The sequence below is a fragment of the Equus asinus genome, chromosome 28 (assembly GCF_041296235.1).
Source record: "Equus asinus isolate D_3611 breed Donkey chromosome 28, EquAss-T2T_v2, whole genome shotgun sequence".
In the NCBI taxonomy this organism is placed as follows: domain Eukaryota; kingdom Metazoa; phylum Chordata; class Mammalia; order Perissodactyla; family Equidae; genus Equus; species Equus asinus.
In genome coordinates this window covers 39,096,343-39,121,637 of record NC_091817.1, presented here as the reverse complement: position 1 = coordinate 39,121,637, position 25,295 = coordinate 39,096,343, and the positions used below count along the sequence as shown (strand labels likewise).

General features: G+C 38.5%; 1 protein-coding gene across 2 annotated transcripts in view; it reads left to right on the top strand.

Moving 5' to 3' along the window:
- CFDP1 (craniofacial development protein 1) overlaps positions 1–25,295 on the top strand; it is a 133,729-nt gene that overhangs the window by 28,516 nt on the left and 79,918 nt on the right. Inside the window, exons 5-6 of one of the 2 annotated variants that reach the window (XR_011499012.1) lie at positions 308–427; positions 18,667–19,304. Coding sequence is in view for 1 of the 2 variants with exons in the window: in XM_014848625.3 (XP_014704111.1) it covers positions 308–427 (120 nt within the window). In the remaining variant the exon portion in view is untranslated. The remainder of the gene's footprint in view (positions 1–307; positions 428–18,666; positions 19,305–25,295) is intronic. The other variant, XM_014848625.3, reaches the window with a different exon arrangement.

The window sequence follows — 25,295 nt, the reverse complement described above, 5'->3', positions numbered from 1 at the left end:
CAGCCTTCACATCGGTAACTCATGTGGGCTGTGGTTCGGTAGTGACTACCGGGGTGTGTTTCATATTGACAGAAGTAATGGAGGAGATTTTACAGAGGTCAGATTTACGTACATTGTTGTTTCATTTAGTGAGGGAAAATGTCTTTATCTAGAACTGTTGTAGTAAGCTTTAACCATAAATCTCAGTAGCCAGAACTTATTGAAAGTCCAGTGGGGATTTTCCTTGTGTCATTTATTCCTTTTTCTTAGATTTTGTTTGTCTCTTTTTATTCCTCTTGTAAACTTGATGTCTCCTTCCTTGGCACAGGGTGACTAAGGAAGTGGATGCTACATCTAAAGAAGCCAAATCCTTCTTCAAGCAAAATGAGAAAGACAAACCACAGACTAATGTCCCTTCAGCTCTGCCATCACTCCCTGCTGGGTCAGGGTGAGTATTCTAGTCTCAGGCCCAGGTGTACCTGGCACACTGGAGAAGCTATTTTCAGTATAAGGACCTTCTTTAACTGTAGCTGTCATGATTCTTTTCCTGAGAAAAGGAAGTTTGCTGCTGCTCTGTCTTTGTTTAATTACTTGCCAAAATGGAAGCTGCAAAGGAAAATTAGCCATAAGTTTCCTGTTTGATTCCAGCCTGAAAAACATCCTGATTTACATTGTTGACTACAGACCATGTAGTAGGCTTTACATTTAAAAAATAATTTTTGAATGAAAATATCAGCAATTCATCAAAACTTCTAATGAGGGGCTGGCCCAGTGGCATGGTGGTTAAGTTCGCACATTCTGCTTTGGTGGCCTGGGGTTTCCTGGTTCAGATCTCGGGTGTGGACCTACACACTATTTGTTGAGCCAGGCTGTGGCAGGCATCCCATATATAAAGTAGAGGAAGATGGGCACAGATGTTAGCTCAGGGCTAATCTTCCTCAAAAAAAAAAAAATTTTTTTTTTAATAAATAAATAAAAATAAAAAATAAATAATTAAAAACAAACTTGTAATGAAGATTTGGGTTGAGTATTCACTCCCAACCCCCAGGGACCTCAAAGAAACATAAAAGGTTAAAGCTGATTTATAAATAATTCTATTAATACATTATTGGGAACTTAATAGTTTTTCTCCCTTTGTATTTTCCATATTACTTGAAGACTAGAATTCTTTCTCTTTGGAGGAAATAAAAATTTCTTTCTTCTTAACCTATATATAGGAAATAAAGCATCAGGGGCTGGCCCGGTGGTGTAGTGATTAAGTTTGTGCACTCTGCTCTGGCAGCCCAGGGTTCGTGGGTTTGGGTCTCAGGTGCAGACCTACACACCACTCACCAAGCCATGCTGTGGCCACGTCCCACATACAAAATAGAGGAAGATTGGCACAGATGTTAGCTCAGCGACAGTCTTCCTCAAGCAAAAAGAGGAAGATTGTCAACAGATGTTAGCTCAGGGCCCGTCTTCCTCACCAAAAAAAAAAGAAGCAGCAGCAGCAAAGCATCACAGTAAATATGAGGAGCCAGGGCGCTAGCCTGCAGGGAAGTGAACATGGACCACACCTCATATGTGGAACTGATCACCTGCTGACTCCTCTGGGCAGCTCTGAGTCCTTGAGATGTTTGGGGTAGAACAAGTCACCTATAGGGGCTTCTCTGACCCTTCTGTCAGTTTGTCACTTCTTCCTTCCCTCCCCAATCATGCCTATGTCATTTCTCTGAAGGGTAGAGTTTTGTTGTGTTTTTTACATTAAAAAAAAAAAATCATTGATTTTCCTATCAGATTATGAGCTTTTCTAGGACAAGCTTTTCTCATCTTTGCTGCCCTGGCTCCGACAATGCTATGGCACACTGGTATGCTCACTACTTGTGTTTACCCTGAAGCAGACCCTGAGACACAAGTGTGAGTGCAAGTCGTGTAGGTGGGAGGTGATTCCGGGAAGCCCCAGTAGGGAGATGAAAAGGGGTGAAAAGGAAGCCAGTGCAAGGTGTGTTCCCCAGTAGGTGACTGCTGGTGGTGGCTGGTAATCAGCCCCCCTGGCAACTCAGGGAGATGGTGAAGACAGGGAGGAGGCTGGGATGTTTATCCTTTAACTTCCATCAGTTAGCGGCTCAGCTGCTTCCATGTGCCCTCAGACTTCAGGCTGTGAGCTGCTGCTCTCAGGTGTGCCATAGTGGTGAACACAAGGACATGAGCCTGGGGCTGTGTCCACATCTGCTTCATACTCGTTATCTGTTTCTTACTCCAAGTATTTCTCTCCCACTGGAGTGAGTGGGTGGCAGAGGTCATGTAGTAGTTACACGGAAACCTAAGAAGGAAAAGGATTTGAGTGCTTGCTCCCACAGTGGAAATGATGTAAACACCAAGGAAGGCAGCTATGGGAGGAGACAGGTAATGTGAACGGAGTGCTCCAGACCTGGCCCTGTTAATACTCTAGACCAGTACTTTTCAAGCTGTGGTTTGCAATGGTCATTTTAAAAAAAATGAAATAGAATGACAAATATCATAGTATATCACATAGTAAGAGTAAATACTGCTTCATAAAATTTTTATTTCTGTTATTGATGTGCTTTTAGTGGGTGGAAGAATAAGCTCTATCTTTTAGTGAGGGTTGAGATTTTAAAAAAATGTGAGGCTGAAGCTGTTTTTAGCCTTCAGATAATTATATTGTATGAGAGGGATTCTCTTGAAACCAGTAGCTTTCACACTTTATTGATTGCCACTCACCTTAGTAAGGAATACATTTTACAGTATGCCCTAGTACATCCATAAATAAAGGTATGTAAAAAAGTGAAATAAAAATTTGGTGAAATAATATTTCTCTTTACTACATATAATGAACTCTGATTTCCTGTTTTACAAAATTATGTGGAGTATGTGTCATTCAGAAAAAGTTAGGACCCACTGAATTGATCTCACAGTCTATTACAACCTGACTTTGACAAATACTGCTCTAAATTACATATAGAATTAGCCTTTTGCAGGCTTTTACTTGGGTTACCAGGCTTGTATCTGGTATTATTAAACAGTGTCTCTTGTGTTTATTAAAAGTTGCCTCCGGATTAAGTAGCAGATGGAAATAGAGGCAAAGGTTCTTCTACCTTAGGTTACTAGCATAGTTTGTTTGAACTAGCACAATTTTTACTTCTGGCCTCCTTAGTGTTTCTTAAAATAATCCCTATTGATGCTTAGAGATTATACTTGGAAACTGTGTTTCAGAAAATGCTCTGTTACTATAATTATGAAGGTAACTAGAGAGGGGAGAAGTGGTAGCTTAGCAAGGTCAGCTTAAATCACTCATGGAAATCTCACTGCATTCTCTATCCATGCCTTCCTTTCTTTCTAGGATAAGAAATCTGCTGAGATGATATCTGAATTAGGGAGACCCAGCAGGAAACAGATGGCATCATCAAATTTGGATACTTTGAGGAGAATTTAATAACTCACAAAGTGATGAAAACCACAGGGATGGGAGTAGTGTGCTGTCCCCTGGGCTAGTAATAATGAGGCTCCATTACTACCCCTAGACCTGAAGGGGCAAGAGGGGGAGCGGTTTATTGCAGTGAAGACAGAGAGGGCCTCCTGACAGGTGCTGAGACCTTCCCTTGAGCGGTGGACTATCCAGGGAGAAGCCAGAAGAATAAATATCCAGATCTCCCATTTGTCCCTCCCTCCCATCTCTTGTTAGGGGACTTCATTGGCCCGCTGAGCTTGTGAAAGAAAAAATTATTCTGACACTTGGTAAAATGGTAAGGAAGACTTATTCAAGATTATTGCAACAGGTGTTAAGACTATCACAAAAGGGGAGAAAGATCGGGCTCAACTCTGAATACAGCAGAGACATCTGGGGATTTATAGCCAGGCAGCAGAGTGAGGGGGATGGAGGCAGTGGATGGAACCTTACTAAGGGTAGAGAGATCTTGCTAAACCGACATAACAGAGTTCTTGCTGAAGGCAGGCCAAGGACCATACATCAAAGGTGAGAGATGAGGAACTTGATCAGGTATCAAGAGTGGGGCATTCTCTTTACAGACTTCGCAGGATTCTTGCTAAAACTGGGCTGTCTGAGCCCAGCAAGGACAGAGGGCCATGATTGAGGCCTGGTTGAGAACAGGGCTCAAAGGAGCCTGACTGAGCTTTGATCAAGAAGAGTCCTTTGTCCATACAAGACAGCATCTGAGGCAGAGAGCAGTGTGGAGAACGACGTAGAGGGAATCTAGAGGGACCAACCAGTAAAATATCTTTCAGTAGATTAATGAACTAGTGACTCCGTTATAAAGAGGTAAAGTGAAATTTGGTCAAAATCAATCTCTTTGAAAGCTATACAGAACATAATAGATTACAAGGATATGTCTGCTTGAGTGAAAAAGTCCTCAGAGTTGTATGTGAAAATGGGGACATGTAATTATGATAGTGTACCTTGAATTTCTGAATAAATCCAGAAGATAACCTTCAAGGTTAGCAAGATTGTTTTTCTGAAATGCATCTGAAAAAGCATCTAGAGTTGTGATTGTGCTTGAGAAAAGATGGAGTCAAGAGGAGTTCAGCTGATCCAGGGTGTGTAAGTGGGCACATTTTATCAGTGCGAACATTAGTATCTATCTGCTGCAGGCTGCACATGCCTGGTATGGAAAGTCTTTTCAGGGGAAGACTCTATTGGAATAATCCAATTTATTAAAAGAAAATTTTTAAAATATTTTTTCCACATACTTTTTTAATTTTCACTTTTGGAGTTGCTTCAGTTTATAGAAATTGTCCAGCAGAAACACTTTATTTGTTTATTTTTCTTTTCTCTAAACAGATTTAAGCAATACAGGAAAACCAGAGCAGGAGAGTGAAACATCCTGTCCCACATCCTTTGCTAGCAAATAAGAACAGATTCACAGGAGCAAATGTTTGTAACTGAAAATGCATTTCCTCCACATGTTTAAAATAGCACACTGCTTAGGCTATAAAAAGCCAAAGTTTATGCTTTGGGAATGGAGTAAACCAAACACCGAATTTTAATTAGAGGCAGGAATCGGAGATGACAAGAAGCCCTCTCCACTGTCTACATTTGGTAGTAGAAAGCGTGATGCTCAGCCTAGTGTGTCTGAATTACTGTAGTTCTGTTACTCTGAGCTCTTGATCCTCTTCTCCCCCTCCTGGCCCCCAATCCTCACTACCACTGCCGTGGCCGCCAGCATCCAGCTCCTGCAGCGCTTGTGGGTATTTGGCTGGTCAGCCTTCAACCCCACATTTGCTGCTTACCTTATTCCAGCAGTGGGCTACTAGCGGGCTGCTAGTCTCATTAAAGTTTCTAGTCCTAGCTGCAGGCATTACTTTGTCTCATTAAGTGCTTACTGTTTAAGTTGCCTCTTGATAGATTGGGAATGACCTAAAGCAATAAAGCATAAACATGAAAAACATCACTTTCCCACATAGTTGTCTTGTCTTCTCGATCTATATAGCAAAAAAAAGAGGAGGGGGCCTTGAGTCTCAAACAACATCATGGGTGGTGTCAGTTTAGCAGTGTTTGCCCCAAGGAGAGAAGAGACAGAATTCCTCACAGTGCCATACTGACGACAGAAGGCCCAGACTAAAGATGCAGAAAGGCCGCAGTGCCTGACTGCTTTTGTGATTTGTCAGTGTTGGGCACATTTGACTAGTCAGTCCCTGGGAACCTTGAATTTGTGCAACAGAGTCTTCCTGTCTGAGCAGTTAATCTTATCGCTCCCAGTCTCCTCAGGCAAGAGTAAACTTCGTTGGCTCTTTTAAGTTTTTAAATTTTTCAGTCTTGAGTCTTTTGATAGAGGGTATTGAGCATTTCACTCTAACAAAAATCAGATATAGCTGCAATATTAGGTGGTAATGTTTCTAATTTTTTATCAGAATCTCTTGTTATGATGATCCGTCAGACCTCTAACCTATGTTGATTTTAAGATTTTATTTTTCCTTTTTCTCCCCAAAGCCTTCCAGTACATAGTTGTATATTTTAGTTGTGGGTCCTTTTTAGTTGTGGCATGTGGGACAGTGTCTCAGCGTGGCCTGATGAGTGGTGCCATGTCCTCGCCCATGATCTGAACCAGTGAAACCCTGGGCCACCGAAGCAGAGCATGTGAACTTAACCGCTTGGCCATGGGGCCAGCTCCCCTTTTACTTTTAAAGGAGTTGCTTTTATTTAGAGGGGAGCATTTCAAAGCTAGATCTAATTATATTTCAAGTATTTTTACTAACAAAGAAGAAAGGACCCGCAAATTATTCACAGCAAATATATGTACATCAAAATATGTACAACAAAAAAAAGACAAGCTACCTCAGAGATCTGACTTCACCTCCTGGTTTGACGCTGTCATGAAATACTCATCAGTTGGCGTGTACCTGTGTGCCTGCTGAATAGATATACTTGGTGAGGTTACTTAATGCCTAGAGAATGGCCATTCCAGGAAGAGGAAAATCAGCTTGTTTCAAAAGAGTAAATATCACGAGTAAGGGCTTATTGGTAATTATTATAATAATCAAGATAATTAGAAGGAAACAGATATTCCAGCAGACATGGCCTGTGATAGTTTTTGGACTCTAGTCTTTAAGAGAACAAATGGTATTTGTCAATTTTTAATAATTTAAAATTGGATATGCTTTTTTTCTCTTTTCAAAAAATAGCTTTATTGAGCTATTATTTATTCAACAATTTAAATTATACAGTGTAAAGTTTCTTACCATATTCACAGACTTGTGCATTCGTAAAACTATGCAATCACAATAATTTCTATCACCCCAAAAAGAAATGCAATCGCTCTCCATCTCTATCCCCACCTCTCTCCCCCACCTCCAGGCAACCACTAATCTATCTTCTGTGTCTAGATTTGCCTATTTGGACATTTCGTATAAATGGAATCATACAATATTTGTACTTTTGTGTCTGGCTTCTTTTACTTAGTATTATGTTTTCAAGTTTCATCCATGTGTCTGTACTTCATTCATTATAGCTGAATAATATTCCATTGTATGAATATACCACATTTTGTTTATCCATTCATTAGTTGATGGACGTAGGATTGTTTCCACTTTTGGCTATTATGAATGACGCTTCTATGAACGTTCATGTACAAGTTTTTGTATGGACATGTGTTTTTGTTTTCACTTGGGTATATACCTGGGAATATGGTAGTTTGAACATGCTCTTGAATAGGAGAATGAGCCATAAGAGAAAACTTTGGAAGTGTTATCAAGGGGTTGGGTGACTTGGGTGCCTAGATTTCTTCCGCTATGATTTCTTTGAAGCATGTACAGTGATATATATATAAGCTCCTGCTGTAGGAAAGAAGAGATTGATGGAAAACTATAATGTCCAGTAACACTGTAAAAGCAATGACTAGAAAAAAGATAAGGCAGTATCCTTCCATCATAATTAATTCTAGAAGTAAGGAGAGGGAATTCAGCCTTTTGATTTGTTCCTACAACCAGCTTTGAACTTTCTACTCAGTGAGATTTCCTGTTTGGTGATAATTTGGGATTTTAGTTTAGTTGACTCAGGGCTGGCCCTGTCTTTATTGTATTACTGTTTGTAAATAGATGTTCTTGACCTTCCCAGTAACTTTTGAATTTAACTTTGTTATTCTTAGCGGATGTGGTGCTGCCAATAGGAGGTGTTCAGAAGTATGTGGTGAGATACTTTGGTTGTCACATGACTTGAAGAGACCTCTGGTACTTAGTGGGTGGGGCTCAGGGATACTAAATATCCTGCATTACATAGGACAATTTGTATAGAGAAGAATTTTCTTTTCCAAAAAGCCAGCAGTGTCCCCTTTGAGAGACACAGTTTTAGGGAACTGGAGTCCCTCATAACCACTGAGCTTACCCTTTGGTTTCTGGTTTGAGACTCCACTCCAGGGCAGGCATTCACAAACTGATAATTTGTGGGCTGATCTGTTCTTAGATGTTTTTGTTTTGCCAGTATGTAAAAATCAGGAGAGTTGACATAAAAATCTGGATTACTGGCTTTTCTTCAGAAATGAGAAGTTGTGCTACTGTCTTCCCTTTTTTTTTATGGCAACAATAAACTGGAGCAAAGTAGATGGGGTTTGCCCTTTCCTGGTCCCTACTCAGCTGCTTCACTCATTTATGCTGCCTGCTTGGTTCCTCTAAGTCAGTTGTTTTCTCACACTGAGATAACGTGTTTCCCCCTAATGACCAGGTCAGTTTCCTTTTGGAACCACTTTGTTCTCTAGATTAAATATCAGACATACTCTCTTCTCAGATTGCAGGTTAAACATTTCTTTACCCTTTTTAAAAGAATAAATAGCTCCTATTTATTTACAGCTTATCAAGTTTAAGGCACAGTGCTAAGTGTTCTATATGTATTATTTCATTTAATCCACATAAACACTTCAAGAGGTAGGTGCTCACTTTGTGCCCATTTCACAGATCAGGAAACTGAGGCTCAGTGAGGTGCTGTTAACTTGTTGAGATTACGTAGGTGATGGATGGTAGAGCCAGGATTCTAGTTCATGTCTATTTGAGACCAAAGCTTGCGCTCTCAGCCACTGTGCCATACAACCATTCTTTCTTAACTCCTGATTGGCCTTTTTTGTTGAAGTCTCTCTCTTAAGCTTTATAACTGGTGAAGGACTTTTTGAAAATTATTATTTTTGAAGGAAGTAAGATGACTGTTTCCTCTCTTTTCCTTTGTAAGCCTTTTACCATGGCATTAACCATGGTAAATCCAGGTTTCCTTAGTTTCAGTCTCATTCCTATTTCATGAAATGGAAGGAGCTCATGCAATTTAAAAAATGAGTTCCAGGTGTGTTTGTACATTGATAATTTGTCAACAGTCAACAGTGAAGCTGTGGTTGAGATGTGATCAGTGAGCTGGGGAATGATGGCTGTTGGACTCCTGCTGAGACCTGACTCCGACGTTGCAGGTAGCTTCTCTGAGGGTGTTGCCAGGGAAGCCATGTAGGTGATAGCCTTGCCCAGCTTGTGTTAAGTGCATTTCTTCTGGTAGCCATTTCCTCCGGGATAAGAACAGCTAGAAATAACTTTTAAGAGGATGTTTCAAGGAGCTAGTATGACAATAGAAATGATTGATTGTGGCAGCCTGGATGGTACTGCCGTTATCTTACTTATCAGCTCCAGAATGATGTGCTTTGTACTGGGGCAAGAAAACGCTGTACCGGACTTTCACCTTCATGTTCTTCAGTGGATGCTAACAGCCTGCTTCATTTGGTTTTAAATTATTCTTAACTTGTTTTTTATTTTAAAGATTTTATTTTTTTCCTTTTTCTCCCCAAAGCCCCCCAGTACATAGTTGTATATTCTTAGTTGTGGGTCCTTCTAGTTGTGGCATGTGGTTCGATGAGCGGTGCCATGTCCGCGCCCAGGATTTGAACCAACGAAACACTGGGCCGCCTGCAGCAGAGCACGCGAACTTAACCACTCGGCCACGGGGCAAGCCCCCTTAACTTGTTTTTGAAATACCTATAGATGTTGGAGGAGCAGAATAAATGTATTTGAAAGTGAAATTAAAAATTCTTTAAAGATTTCCCCATGAATAGTTGGAATATTTTGAATTTATTAAAGGTGGTCTCATTCACATTCTTGATTCAAAGAGATTGTTCCAGGCCAAGCTAGTAACTAGAAGAATTATGAATGAAAAGACTAGTAATACTCTTTTTTTGGGGGCGTGGGGGAGAATATTTGACGTTTGGATCAAGCAATAAGGTGCTTGCCAATGTGAGCCTCTAAATGAGATCACAAACATAGAAAAACTTTCAAAGCAAGAACTTTTTTCATTTGTGGTCACCAGAATGGGGTAACCTCTGTCAGTTTGGATTGACTACTTACAGCACATACTGTGAACCTAGGAAGTGTCCCTAGTGGTTTTCAAGGTTGCCCAGAGTTGAACAAATTCTAGTGTTAGAAAATCCTCTGAGGAGATGAACTTTATTATGTGGAATTTTATTGCAACTTTATTATTGGCCCTTACTTAGCCTTGAGTTATAGTGCCAACAAGTTTTAAAAATCTGTGAATTTAAGAGCCAGGTAACTATATATGTTATAAACTTTTAATACTTATTTTGCTGTTTTCCTATACCCTCGGTTGTGCCATGTTTTTCTTGCTGTGAAATACGAGTCAGTAAAGTCCTTTGGAAGTGTAGGAAAGAATAGGTAGCAGAAGTTATTATGTTCACAAAGTTTACTCAGTATGATAACAGGAAATTGATTTAGAAACAAAGATGTGGAGGCCTTCATTTAAGGAGAAAATTGTAATGCTCTAAGAATGAAGTGAAAATATTTCACTTCATTTCACTAATAAAATCATTAAATTTCACTAATTGTTGATTTAACTGCTTCATGTGCTTTAGCTTCTTCCAGTGTACACTAGAGGGCAGAATCCCCAATGAAAAGATCGCTTATCTTTGGCGCGATCCCAGGAACGTAGTGTTCCTAAGATTTGGTATATGAGTGCTGTACATTTTTCTTTGCCTAATTAGATTAGCCTCTTGATAACGAGATTTTTATGTGCTATATAGTTTCTGCATTTTTCTTTTATTAGAATTTGTTTTCAACTCTACCATTGTGCTTAGAAAGTGAAAGATGATTTTTCTTCTCTCATTTTTTCCCTTGAGATGCAAAAGCTTTTATTGTTGTTCTTGTTTTTTTTTAATACAAATAAGAAAGTAAAAATGACCCATAGTCGCACCACTTAAATTTTTTTGGAAAGAAGGCAGTGACATTTCTTTGCTACCTGCCTTTCTTTCCTTCATTCCCAGTCCCAGAGGTTAATAGTTAACTGGTTACCAGTTTTGTGCAGATCCTTCCTTATGCTGTGCTCATATATTGTAATCATATAAACATTAAAACAAGAATGGATGCTGTCTATGTTAGTCTACAACTTGCGTTTTTACTTAACAGTCTCTTGGGTATCTTTCCAGGTCCAGTATAAACATCTACATTTTTTTGGTACCTATGTGGTATTCCATTGTGTGAATATTCTATAATTTGAGTAACCATTCCCTTATTGATGAACATTAATTTTCCAAATTTTATAAATACTAGTAATTCTGTAATAATTCTTGCACCTGTATTATCTTCTCCTGCTGTTATTTTTGGAGGGTAGATTCTTAGAAGTGGGCTTGCTGGGTCATCAGATGGGTACACCTTGAATGCTGATAGATGCTGCCAAATAGGTGATACCAATTTGAAGTCTCTCCAGTGTTACGTGAGAGGGCCAGTTTCTGCGTTCCATTACCAGTGTTCCTCAGGGCTTTCTCCACAATCATTACATTAACTGGATTTTCATAGCTTGTTTGTTTGAGTTGTGGCTTAAAATTTCCCTTCATTTGAAAACTTTTACTAAAAACAACCTTCTTCCCAAGAATTAAGCTAATGGTGGATTTTTGTGCATTTGTCAAATGTTACAGAAAGAATAAATTAAGATTTGGGTATCACCCATAGATAGTCTCCGTAGTATATCAAATCATCAAAATTAATTAATTCTCATTCATTTAAGTGTTCAGATAAAAATCTGAGTTTTATAAACGTTGAGAGAAATTGTAAGCCAGTTTAGGGACTATATATTGTAGATCCTTTAAAATGCTGTGTGATGACTTCTCTCTTGGGTCCTTCATGTTGAAAGTTAATGGCAGAGAAGAATGTTGTTCGTCCTAAGCATGGCTATCAATGATTCTTATGTTCTCTTCAGGTTCTGGTAAAGGCATCTTGCTGCCATTTCATGGAAGATTATTATTGTACAGAAAGATTCATATTAGATATATATTTTAATTTGGATTGGAGAATTTTTCTTATGGGAGAAGCTGAGCAGCTGTGTTCTAATTATTTTGGTCAGGGATTGAAAATCAGGATGATCTGAAGTCCAGCACTTACTATATTCAGTTACTTAACCCTGGATTCTTGCCGAAACCTTGTTACCCAAGGGAACCTATGATAAATTTAAGCTGAAATAATTTAAAACTTCTAAACTAGGCTATTATTTCCATCTCATTGAGAAAATGGAAGATTCTGAACAAGTATACATTTTTAGATCTAGTAATTTTGGATGTATAAGACCATTAAAAAGTCACAGCCTTTTGATTATTAGCTTTCCCCTTGAATTTGAAATGTACAATTTCAGTAGGTGCTATTTTGAGAATGAGCAGGAAAAACCCATGCTTTGCATTAGTTTCTGCTTTAAACTGGAATCCTTTAGCCCCAGCTGCTTGTGAGATGATGAGCTGTTGGAGGTAGAAACCAAAGGAGAAGAGGAGTTTTTTTCTACAGTCAGGTAAAGCGTGACATGACTTGTTTGGACCAGAAGTGAGAATTGTAAAGATCCAAGGAATACCATATATAAAATGCTCTGGATCTTGGTCTCTTGTCTAGTGTAACTAGCTTCAAAGAAAAGAATTGAGGAAAGTTTCCTTTAGTTCAGTAACCACAAACATGGTGTCTGCTTCCCAGCCATGCTTCTGTATTGTGCTGTGGGTTAACTAAATCCAAATTTTTTATACCATTTCAGAAAGACATTCTGATCTAGCTTACATTGGACCAGTCTAGACCTCAATTTCTCAGTCTTGATGTGGTGAAGCCAGGTTTCCTACTGGGCTAACTTGAGTCAGCTGTGTGTTTTACAGTATCATTCAAGAATGAGCCCGGCAGAATTTCAGCTCTGTGAGGGCTTAGATTATGAATTTGGAGTTACATATGTTTTTTAACTCCTTTGAAATAGGACTTTGTTTTTCAGGCATAGTAGAGAAAGTCTGGATAAAGGCTTTTGTTTTCCTTACATTTTATCAATCACTGAGGAAATTGGTTGGCAATGGAAAATGGAACACAACTCCTTTCTTCCAATATGGTATGTCATCTAATTATGATACATTATCTCAGGACACTCCTGATAAGACTGGTACACCTGTAAGCTTTCTACCACCGCCCTTTCTGTATTTGTTTAGGGTTTTCCCAAGATTCACAGGCTTCTTCTCTCTGTGCATTTAATATCATTCGTCTACTCCAGCAGCTTTAACTATCTCTTCTATACTGGTGATTCTCTGCTCTTTCCTTCCAGTATTGCTCTTTTCCTGAGCTCCAGACTTGTATTTCTCACTACTTGCTAGAAATTTCTCCTGAATCTCCTTGACAACACACTGGTCTAACATTCAAGTCATTTTCTCTAGATCCTGTCATTTTACAGAGCTGAAGAAACAGAGCCTGTGAAGATAAGTAGCTTGTCCAAGAGAGAGAGCCTGGACTAGAATCTAAGGCTTCTTTCTAATCCAGTGTTCTCATCTGCTGGGCCAAACTCCCTGTATGTCCCTGGAGGAAAAAAATGTACCACCACTGTTCCCTCATCACTCTGGCCCCAGCCTCCATGCCATCTTCAATTCTTCCCTTTTTCCTGCCTCCCCAACTGCCCAATCCATTAAGTCCTTTTAATTCCACCTTCAAAATGTCTATAAATATTCATTTATATTCCTCCCGTCCATCTCTGTCCTCTCCTCTCTCTGTATTTCATCTCCATTCCCGTTGCCTTTTTTCTAGGTCTTGCTTTCTGAAGCATCTGTCTCTATGTTGTTGGAATATTTTCTAGTCTTTTGAAAGGCTTGGACTGTTGTAATTATTGCCTAAGTTTACTTAAAGCCTAGGATCCCTCTTCCTGTATCCACCCTACTTGCCACTGCTAGGATAATTTGGCAGAGATTCAGTTTAGATCATGTCGCTTGCCCAAAAATTTGATCCTCCTTGCCTACCATTAAGTTCAAATTCTTTAGCCTGATATTAGGGAACGCCATGGTTTAGCTCCAGCCAGCCACACCTTTGTCTCAGTTACTCTATTTGACAGCCAGACGGGAGTCCTTCCCTGTGACCTGTGTTCTCCTCCCTCAGCTTCGTTCATACTGCTCTCTCCCCTCCCCGGTTGCCCCCATCTCTCTCCGTCTGTGGGAATCCTGCCCATTTTTCAAGCCCCAGCTCTCTGCCCTCCCACACTCTTCCCTGATACATGCCTTCTTTCTTTGTACTCCAGTTCCACGAATGGCTCTTTAAATATTTGACCATGAAATATGGTTATTTTATTTTCTTATTCATGCCCTACAAAGAGGCTCTTTTAAAATTTTCTCTTTGACTTTGGATTTCTGCAGTTTCAATACCATGTGGATGCTGTGGATTTAGTTTTGTTTCTTAAATCTGGGGATTCATGGCTTTTGAAATTTCTGAAAAATTCTCAGGTGTTATATCTTTAAATATTGCCTCCTTGCATTCTATTATCTCTTTCTAGAACTCTAGTTAGGCATGTCAGATCTTCTCATTCTGTCCTCCATATCACTTCAGTTTCTTTGGAATTTTCCATTTCATTATTTCTCTGAGTTGCCTTCTGGCTGTCTCTTGTATTCCAGTTCTTTCCTTTTTCTTCCTCTCTGTCTTATCTATTTTAACTTGTCCATTGAGTTTAATTTCACTGACTGTTTTTTATTTTTAGAAGTTCTATTTGGTTTGTTTTCAAATCTGCCTGTTCTTTTTCCATAGGATCCTATTCTTAATGGTTTTGAAGTTTTCTTTTATATTCATAATCATTTTAAGTATATTTCTATTATAGTTTGTAATGGTTTTTTAACCAGAAGTTCTTGGGGTTCTAAAGCTGTCTTTTTTTAATTTGTTGGCTTTCCTTTTGTGTTTAGTATTTCTTTTACTCATCTTTAGCAAGGTTTTATCTCTGGGGCGATCTCATGTGGCCTGGGGTGAAGTTGTACTTTTCAGAAGCAGAGACGAATTTGCTTTTTCTGAATGCCCTGGCTTGGGCTAATTTTTATGTTAATTTCTTGCTTTGGAATTCCTAGAACATTCAGGTATTATAGTTGAAATAATTGTGAACCCCGAGTCCATGTGATTGCAGGCGCAGGGTTCCATTTCTCAAGAGACACCTTTTTTCCTCTTATCCCCTACAGTCCAAGCAGAGATAAATTTTCTTGTCTGATCCCTGGGCTATTAGGTGAATTTTTCCTAGTCTGTCCTTTCGCTGAGGATACATAGAGTTTCCACTTTATTTGGGGTTTTAGTTCTGGTTTTCCACCTTTTATAAGCCCAAGACCATCCTGTTATCATGTGGATAACAAAACCCAGGCTGAAAGTTATTGAAACTTCTTCCCGACCCCACTCACCGCACCCCACCCCTTTTAGCCACTATATCAGCTTATGTGCTACTACTGTGGTTTTCAGTTCCTTTTTTGATCTTGGCACCCCGGGGCTTTCCCTTTCTTTCTTATGAGTTTCACTATACATTTAAAATAATTTTGGGTGTATTTTATTTAGCATTTCTAGGTCTTTATATGGAAAATGTTTGGATATATTAAACATCTATCTTGCCTGAACTGGAAGCTCATTGTGAACAGATACCCTCTATTGCTTTTTTTCATATTTCTCTGCAACTAGTACAAAGTAGTTCATTATATTTGGTGAATTTGAAGTGACTTAAAGGAAACATTTCTGACTGGTTTGAGCACAGAAGAAATACCCAAATCCCTTTTAAAATACTTATCTTTCATATCAGATATGAATCGCTGCTTCTCCTACCCAAGCCCTGTGATTTTCACCATTAAAGTACTGTGTATGTTAAATGTCTGATGCTTTTCTTCTCTCTTTTGAGCTGTTTACATTGGTCTCTTTGTTGTTTTCCCTATTCTGTTCAGAAACAAAATATCTGGGAATATTTCTTCATATGATCTCTAAGATATCCATGGATTTCCTTTCATGAAGTTCCCTCATATCTGTATCAGTATATTTGGAACCCCCTTTCAGCTCCATCTTAATACCTGTTTTGAAAAGTCTTTACGCCCCATTATTGTGAATGTTCTTTTTGTCTAGTGTCTGACCCCTCAGAGATCTGCAAGAAACCTCATAGATGTCACCTTTCATGGGAAGCAAGGAGCTGAAAATTCAAAACCCTTGACTTCCCAGCCTCTTTTACAGCTAGTTTTCACTCAGGAGCCTCGGCTTCATGAATCAGACATCTGCTCAGGATTTTGAGTCCAGGGCTAGTGAGACAGAGGCAGGAAACTCCAAAAATCTTCTTGGGCCCACTTTGGGGTACCAGCTGCACCATGTGCATGACAGCCATGACAGCAGCATCCTTACCAGCTTAGGTCTATGGTGTGATTTAAGGGCATTGTTTCTGGCCTCTAAACTTGATTCTTGAGTCCTCCTGGCTTTTGTTAGTAACTCAGTACTTTTTTTTCATTTTGAGAGATTGTAGACTCACATGCAGTTGTATAAAATAATACAGAGAGATTTCTCGAACCCTTCACCCAGTTTCCCCCTGTAGTGACGTCTTACAATATCAAAACCAGGATAATGACGTTGATTCAGTCAAGATAGAGAAGATTTCCAATCCACTAGGATCACTCATGTTGCTTTTATAAGCATACCCACTTTCCTCCTACCCCCACTCCGGCAACCACTAATCTGTTCTCTATTTCTATAATTTTGTCATTTCAAGAATGTTATACAAATGAAAGCATATGGTATATAACCTTTGAGATTGGCTTTTCTTCACTCTGCAGAGTCATTCAGGTTGTGGTGTGTATCAGTAGTTCGTTTCTTTTTATTGCTGACTAGTATTCCATGGTATGGATGTACCACAGTTCATCTCACCATTCATCCACTGAAGGACATCTGTGTTGTTTCCAGTTACCAGGGGCTATTACAAATACAGTGCCATAAATGTTCACATACAGGTTTTTGTGTGAATGTAAGTGTATTATTTTTGTGTGAACATAAGTTTTCTAATGCTACTATGACAAATTACCACAAACTTAGTTGCTTACACGGCAACTAAGTTGTCTTTACAAATTTTGTAGATCAGAAATCCAACAGTGGATCTCACTGTGCTAAAATGAAAGCAGGTCTGTGTTCCTTGTGATTGTAGGACTAAGGTCCTGATTTCCTTGCTGTCAGCTAAGGACCATTCCCAGCTACTGGAGACCATCCACATTCCTTGACTCATGGCCTCTTTCTATTTTCAACACCAGCAACAACTGATTGATTCCCTCCTGAGCTGTGAGTCTCTGTTCCCTCTTCCGTCTCATCTCTTTAACCCAGCTGGGAAAATTTCTCTGCTTTTAAGGACTCCTGTGATTAGATTGGGCCCACAGAGATAATCTAGGATAGTATCCGCCGTTTTAAGGTTCATACCCTTAATCACATTTGCAAAGTCCCTTTTGTGATGTAAGGTAACTAGTTCACAGATTCCAGGGGGATAAGAAGTGGACACCTTTGGGATGCCATTATTCTGCCTACCATAATTAAAATTTCGTTTCTTAAAGATAAATGCTCTGAGAGGATTGCAGTTGCCCAGTCATGTGGTAGTTGCATGTGTAGTTTTTATAAGAAACTGCCAAACTTTTTCAGAGGGGCAGTGCCATTTTACATTTCTACAAGCAATGTATTAGGAATCCAGTTTCTCCACATCCTTGTCACCAGTTGGCATTGTCACTATTTTTTTTTTTTTGAGGAGGAGGATTAGCCCTGAGCTAACATCTGCAGCCAATCCTCCTCTTTTTGCTCAGGAAAACTGGCCCTGAGCTAACATCCGTGCCCATCTTCGTCTACTTCATATGCCTACCACAGCATGGTTTGCCAAGTGGTGCCATGTCTGCAACCCAGCATCCGAACTGGTGAACCCCTGGCCACTGAAGCAGAATGTGCGCACTTAGCTGCTACACCACTGGGCCGGCCCCTGTCACTATTTTTTATTTTAGCCATTCTGATAGATGCGTAGTGATACTTTATTATGTTGTAAATTTGTATTTCCCTAATGGCTAATGGTGTTAAATATCTTTTCATGTGCTCTTTTGCTATCTATATATCCTCTTTGTGAAATGACTGTTCATGTCTTTTGACCATTTTCTAATTGGATTGTCTGAGCTTTTTACTGTTGAGTTTTAAGAGTTCTTTATATGTTCTAGATATTACTCCTTTATCAGATATGTGGTCTACAAATACTTTCTCCCAGTGTGTAGCTTGTCTTATTGTTTTAAGAGGATTTTTCACAGAGCACATATTTTTAATTTTGATCAAGTCTAGTTTATCAGTTTTTTCTTTTATGGATTATCACTTTTGGTGTCAAATATAAGAATGCTTTGCATAGTCCTAGATCCCACATATTTTCTCTTTTGCTTTTTCATAAAAGTTTTGTAGTTTTATGTTTTACATTTAAGTCCATGATTATTTTGAGTTAATTTTTGTATAAGATATGTGATTTAGGTCAAGGTTAACTTTTTTGGCTATACTATCCAATTCTAGCACCATTTTTGAAATTCTTTGAATTGCTTTTGCACCTTTGTCATTGAATGTCTTTAGCACTTTTCTTTTAAGGTTTTTTTTTTTTCCTTTTTCTCCCCAAAGTCCCCTGGTACATAGTTGTGTATTTTTAGTTGTGGGTCCCTCTAGTTGTGGCATGCAGGATGCCGCCAAAGCAGAGTACACGAAGTTAACTACTTGGCCACAGGGCCGTCCCCACTTTAGCACTTTTGTCAAAAATCAGTGGGGCATATTTGTGTGGGTCTATTTCTGGTCTCTCTACTTTGTTGCATTGACATGTGTCTATCCTTCTGCCAGTGCCACACAATCTTTTTTTTTTTTTTTAAGATTTTATTTTTTTCCTTTTTCTCCCCAAAGCCCCCCAGTACATAGTTGTATATTCTTTGTTGTGGTTCCTTCTAGTTGTGGCATGTGGGACGCCGCCTCAGCGTGGTTTGATGAGCAGTGCCATGTCCCTGCCCAGGATTTGAACCAACGAAACACTGGGCCGCCTGCAGCGGAGTGCGCGAACTTAACCACTCGGCCACGGGGCCGGCCCCAACACACAATCTTGATTATATAATATCTTGATTTATATAATAAGTCTTTAAATCTGATAGACTCATTCCTCCCACATTGTTGGTTTTTTGTTAAAGTGTTTTAACTATTTTATTTCTTTGCCTTTTCATATAAATTTTAGAATAATTTTGTCTGTACCTACAAAAAACTCTGGGATTTTGATAGGAATTGCATTAAACTTTGTTATGGACTCAATTGTGCCCCATTCCCAAGTTTGTATGTTACTTAATCCCCAGTGTGACTATATTTCGAGCTAGGGCCTTAAAGGAGGTAGTTAAGGTTAAATGAGGTCATAAGGGTGGGGTCCTAATCCTAGAGGACTGACATCCTTATAAGAAGATGAAGAGACACCAGAAATCTCTTTATCCAAGCACACACAGAGAAGAGGCCATGTGAAGACACAGAGAGAAGGCAGCTGTCTGCAAGGAAGGAAGAGAAGACTCACCAATCACTTTGATCTTGGACTTCCACCCTCCAGAACTGTGAGAAAATAAATTTCTGTTGTTTAAGCTGCCCAGGCTATGGTATTCTGTTATGGCAACCCAAGCAGACTAATACCTATATATCAGTCTGAGGGGAATTGATATCTTTACTATGTTGAGTCTTCCAATCCATGAATATGGTATGTCTCTCTGGTTATTTAGACACTCTTTGATTTCCTTCATCAACATTTGGTACTTTTCAGCATACACATCCTGTACATGTTTTGTTAGCTTTATACCTAATATTTCATTTTCTTTTGAGTGGTTATAAATGGTATTGTATTTTTAATTTTAATGTCCACATATTCATCACTAGTATATGGAAATACAATTGATTTTTGTATGTTTATCTTATATCCTGCAACCTTGCTGAACTCACATATTCTAGAATTTCTTTTTAATAAACTCCTTGGGATTTTCTGTGTAGATCATCATTATTGCAAATATGGGCAGTTTTATTTTTTTCCAATCTGTATGCTTTTTCATTTTCTTGCATTATTGTACTGGCTTAGACTTAAAGCACTATCTTGAATAAGAGCAATGAGATTGGACATCCTTGCCTTGTTCCCAATCTTGGGGAGTCTTTCACTATGATGTTTAAGATTAGCTGTAGGGGGCCGGCCCAGTGGTGCAGTGGTTAAGTACACATGTTCCACTTTGGCGACCTGGGGTTCGCCAGTTTGGATCCCGGGGGTGGACATGGCACCACTTGGCAAGCCATGCTGTGGCAGGCGTCCCACATATGAAGTAGAGGAAGATGGGCATGGATGTTAGCTCAGGGCCAGTCTTCCTCAGCAAAGAGAGGAGGATTGGCAGCAGATGTTAGCTCAGGGCTAATCTTCCTCAAAAAAAAGATTAGCTGTAGGTCTTTTGTAGATGCTTTTAATCAAGTTGAGTAAGTTCCCTCTTTCTAATTTTTTCAGAGTTTTTATCGTGAATCAGTGTTAAATTTTGTCAAATGCTTTTTCTGTATAGATTGATGTTGTCATGTGATTTTATTTTCCTTTAGCCTGTTAATATGATGGATTGCATTGATTTTTTTATAACAGCTTTCTTGAGAGGTAATTCACATACTATATAATTCATTCATTTAAAATGTTCAATTCAATGATTTTTAATACATACAGTCCCCGACTTACAATGGTTTGACTTAGGATTTTTTGACTTTATGATGGTGCAAAAGCAATATGCATTCAGTAGAAACTCTACTTCAAATTTTTAATTTTGATTTTTTTCCCAGGCTAGCAATATACAATTTGATGCTCTCTGGTGATGCTGGGTAGCAGCAGCAAGCCACAGCGCTAGTCAGCCACATGATCAAGAGGGCAAACAGCTGATAGACTTAGAATCATTGTGTACCCGTACAGCCATTCTGTTTTTCAGTACAATATTCAATAAATTACATGAGATATTCAACACTTTATTATAAAATAGGCTTTGTGTTAGATGATTTTGCCCAACTGTAGGCTAATGTAAGTTTTCTGAGCACATTTAAGGTAAGCTAGGCTAAGCTGTGATGTTCGGTTGGTTTGGTGTATTAAAAGCATTTTCGATTTAAGATATTTTTGACTTAACGGTGGGTTTATAGGGATGTAAACCCATCAATTTCAGACCACTTTCATCTCCCCAAAAAGAAATCCTGTGCCCATTAGCAATCACTCCCTATTTCCTCCCCTCCACTCATTCCTCCCACTCCTGGCCTAGGCAACCACCAGTCTGTTTTTTCTTTATGGATTTGCCTATTCTGAACGTTTCATATAAATGGAATATACAATATGTGTTTCTTTGTGTCTAGCTTCTTTCACTTAGCATAATGTTTTCAAGGTTCATCCATGTTGTAGCATATTTTAGTACTTCATTTCTTTCTGTTGCCGTATAATCCGTTATATGGATATCCATTCATTACTTGGTGGACATTCAAGTTGTTTCCACTTTTTGGCTATTATGAATAATGCTATGAACATTTGTATACAAGTTTTTTGGTAGACATATGTTTTCATTTCTCTTGGGTGGGAGTGGAATTCCTTGATCATATGGTAACTGTGTTTAACTGAGGAGTTGCCGGACTGTGTTCCATAGCAGCTGCAGCGTTTTAGATTTCCACAAGCCGTGTATGCAGGTTCTAATTTCTCCACATCCTCATCAACACATGTCGTTATCCCTCTTTTTGATCATAGCCATCCTAGGGGGTGTGAAGTGCTATCTTATTGTAGTTTTAATTTTCATTTCCCTGGTACCTAATGATGATGATCATCTTTTCAGGTGTTTATTAGCCATTTGTACATCTTTTTTGGAGAAGTGTCTATTCAGATCTTTTCCCCATTTTTAATTGGGTTGTCTCTTTATTTTTGAGTTGTGATGGTTCTTTATATATTCTAAATACAAGTTTCTTATCAGATATATGATTTACAAATATTTTCCCTCAAAATATGGGTTATCTTTTCACTTTCTTGATCATGTCCTTTGCAGCACAATTTTTATTTTGATGAAATCTAATTAATTTTTTTTTGTCACTTGTGGTTTTGGTATCATATCTAAGAAACTATTGCCTGATCCAAGATCACAGATATTAATCCTGATTGTTTTCTTCCAAAAGTTTTGTAGTCTTAGTGTTTACATTTACGTCTTTGATTGTCTTTAGTTGATTTTTGTATATGATACGATGTAGGAGTTCACCTTCCCTCTTTTGCATGTGGATATCCAGTTGTCCCAGCACCGTTTTTGAAAAACCTCTTTCCCCACTGAATTGTCTTGATACTGTTGTCAGAAATTAATTGACCTTAATTAGGTTTATTTCTGGACTCCCAACTCCATTCTGTTCATCTATATGTCTATCCTTATGCCAGTACACATTAATTAATTTTCAAATATTTAACCAGCCTTTTGTCCCTGGAATAAACCCTACTTGCTCATGGTGTATAATTCTTTTTATGTATTGTTGAATTCTATTTGCTAATCTTTTGCTAAGGATTGCATCTGTATTTATGAGGGATGTTGGTATTAATTTTCTTTTCTTTTGTCTGGTTTTGGTATCAGACAATGCTAACTTCATAAGATGAATTGGAAAGTGTTCCCTCCTCTTCTGTTTTCTGGAAGAGATGATGTAAAATTGATGTTAATTCTTGTTTAAGAATTTGTTAGATTCTCCAGTGCGACCATCTGGGCCGGAATATTTGCTTTTTAGGAGTTTTTAAATTACAAATTCTGTCTCTTTGATAGGGCTCATCAAATTATCTATCTCAGAGTGGGTATGTTGTGGTAGTTTGTGTCTTTTGAGGAGTTGGTCTGTTTTGTCTAAGTTGTTAAATTTATGTGGGTAGGATTCTTTATAGCATTCTCTTATCCTTTCAATGTGTGTGGGGTTTGTAGTGGTAACCTATTTCATTCCTGATATTGGTAATTTATGTCTTGTCTCTTTTTGTCAGTCTTGTTAGAAGTTTATCAATTTTATTGATATTTTCAAAGAACTAACTCTGTTTCATTGATTTTTCTCTGTTGTCTGTTTTCAGTTTCACTGACTTCTGCTCATTATTATTTCCTTACTTCTCCTTTCTTTGCATATTTATTATTATTCTTTTGCTCGGTTCTTGAGGTGGGAGCTTAGATTGTTGATTTGAGACTTTTCCTCTTTATAATGTATCTAGTATTACACATTTCCCTCCTGCACTGCGTTAGCTGTATCCCACGAATTTTGATAGGTTGTATTCTCATTTTCATTCAGTTCAATATATTTATTTCCTTTGAGGCTTTCTCTTTGATTCATGCATTATTTAGAAGTGTATTGTCAAATTTCCAAATGTTTGGAGGTTTCCTCTTATCTTTCTGTTGTTGAATTCTAGTTTGACTCCGTTGTTGTTGTTGAACACACTTTTTATGATTTCAGCTCTTAAATTTGTTGACATTAGTTTTATGACCCTGGATGTGGTCTATCTTGGTACATGTTCTGTGGACTCTTGCAAAGCCCAGTGTCTTTTTTTTACCCCCAATATCTTTCAAGTAAATTTCTTTTTTGTCTAAACCAGCCAGTCAATGTCTGTGTCTTAGATCTAAAAACCCTAATACCCCTTTCCAGCGGCATTTGTTAATAGCCTTTATTGTAGCACTTGCTACGCTATACTCTGTCAACTCATGTTGATCTCCCCCACTACACTGTGAGCTTGAGGGCATAGACCTTGTATCTTCTTTTTTTTGTCTAGTCTGGTACATGGTAAATAATTTATAGGAATTTGTTGAGTGAATGAATAAATGAATATGTTTTATTAATAGCTACTATTTTTAAAAAGTCTTGGGTAAACTTTGATCTAAGGAGATTTCATTCTTATCCTTTTGGTTATATGTATTCTCCTATCAGTCTTAACCTAAAAGCAGGGTGTTTTTGGTTCCACAGCTTGTGTTCAACAGGTATCTGACCCTGGAAACAGACTGTCAAGTCTATTGTATGATTGGAATGACATTTTATTTCAGCTTAATCATGCCATAGTTCAAGCACAGACATGTGGGAAGTTCCTTACTCATTCCACAAGACTTATTTCGCAACTCCTGCTATTTCCTTTATTTGAGGTTGACTTGTCCTCTTGTAGAAATGTTTCCACGGCAATACATTTCACAATGCACATCCTTGTCAGGGTGAGCAGAAGCTCTGCTGTGTGCCTGGAAGCAGTGTTTTTAGTCAGGAAGCATATGGTATTCCCTCAGCCTTTCCTGCGCTTAACTTTGGATTTCCTTATGGTTAACCTTTCAGTTGTTTTATCCTATTTAGCACAGGTGCTGGGTTAAAATGTACCTAAGGGATTTTGATGTATAATTTGTGCCATTATTGTAAGTGTTCAGGCTGTGGCTGGTGACCACTAGCAAAGTCGCTGTATACAGTAGATTGAATAGATATAGGAGACGTTACAGAGACGTGAGCTAAACATTCTGCCACTTGGCTCTATATCCTGTTTATCGCTAAAGTAGTTTGTGGTGACTACCTCTTTGTTGCTTTGGGGGATTTTCTTGTGCCTTTTACTGCAAGAAAAAGTAGAACTGAGTAAGCCTTTGGGGAAGGGCAATGGGGAAAAGACTTTGAGTGATTTCCCTGACTTTCAGTTACGAGCATATTACATGGATTCATGTTTTTCCTCCTTTGGAACTAAGTTGGCTAGATTACACTTGAACATGGGAAGTCTTTTCTATATCTTCTCATACTTGGTTACTGCTCTTCTTTGCTACCTTTTGTTGTTATTTCAGCTAGATGCCTTATTATATGGACATTCATTGAAAATATTTAAGAAAGGGGGAGATAAAAATAAAGCAAGATTTCAGAGAGGAAGGATATCATTTTAGTTGTGGTTAGTATTCCTTCATCTCATTTATAAATAACAAAGCTAGAGGAAAATACTTTGGAGAGATTTGTCTGGACTCCTATCAAGAAGAATGATGGAGAGCATTTTAGTGACAGTTCTCCATATACCAAGCTTCATTATTTTCTCCGTCGTCATCTGTTCAGAAGATGTATTAAACAGCATCCATTAAGTGTTTTTAATTCCCTGTAACATTTGGCCTTCCCGACAGGAGGTAGGTTAGTTAATCACAGGAACCTTAAATGTTCAGTTCGGTGAATTTTGACAATTTCATACATTCACGTAGCCACCACCCAAAATAGTGTGTGGTATAAATCTGTCACCCCTAGAAAGTTCCCTCATTCCCCTTTCCAGTTGGTTCTCTTTCCCCACCCCCTCACACCCTCTGCTCTTGGCAGCCACTTATTTTTATTATGATAGGTTAGTTTTGCCTATTCCATAACTTCATGTAAATCAAATCAAATGTTGTGTAACTTTTTTGTGCCTGGCTTCTTTCACTCAGCATAACACTTTTTAGACTCCTCCATGTTGCTTTGTCTATCAGGATTCATTCCTTTTTATTTCCATTGTATGAGAATGTACCAATTTATCCTGCTGATGGACATTTGGGTTGTTTCCAAATGTTTTTGAAGACATATTTTTTTTTCCC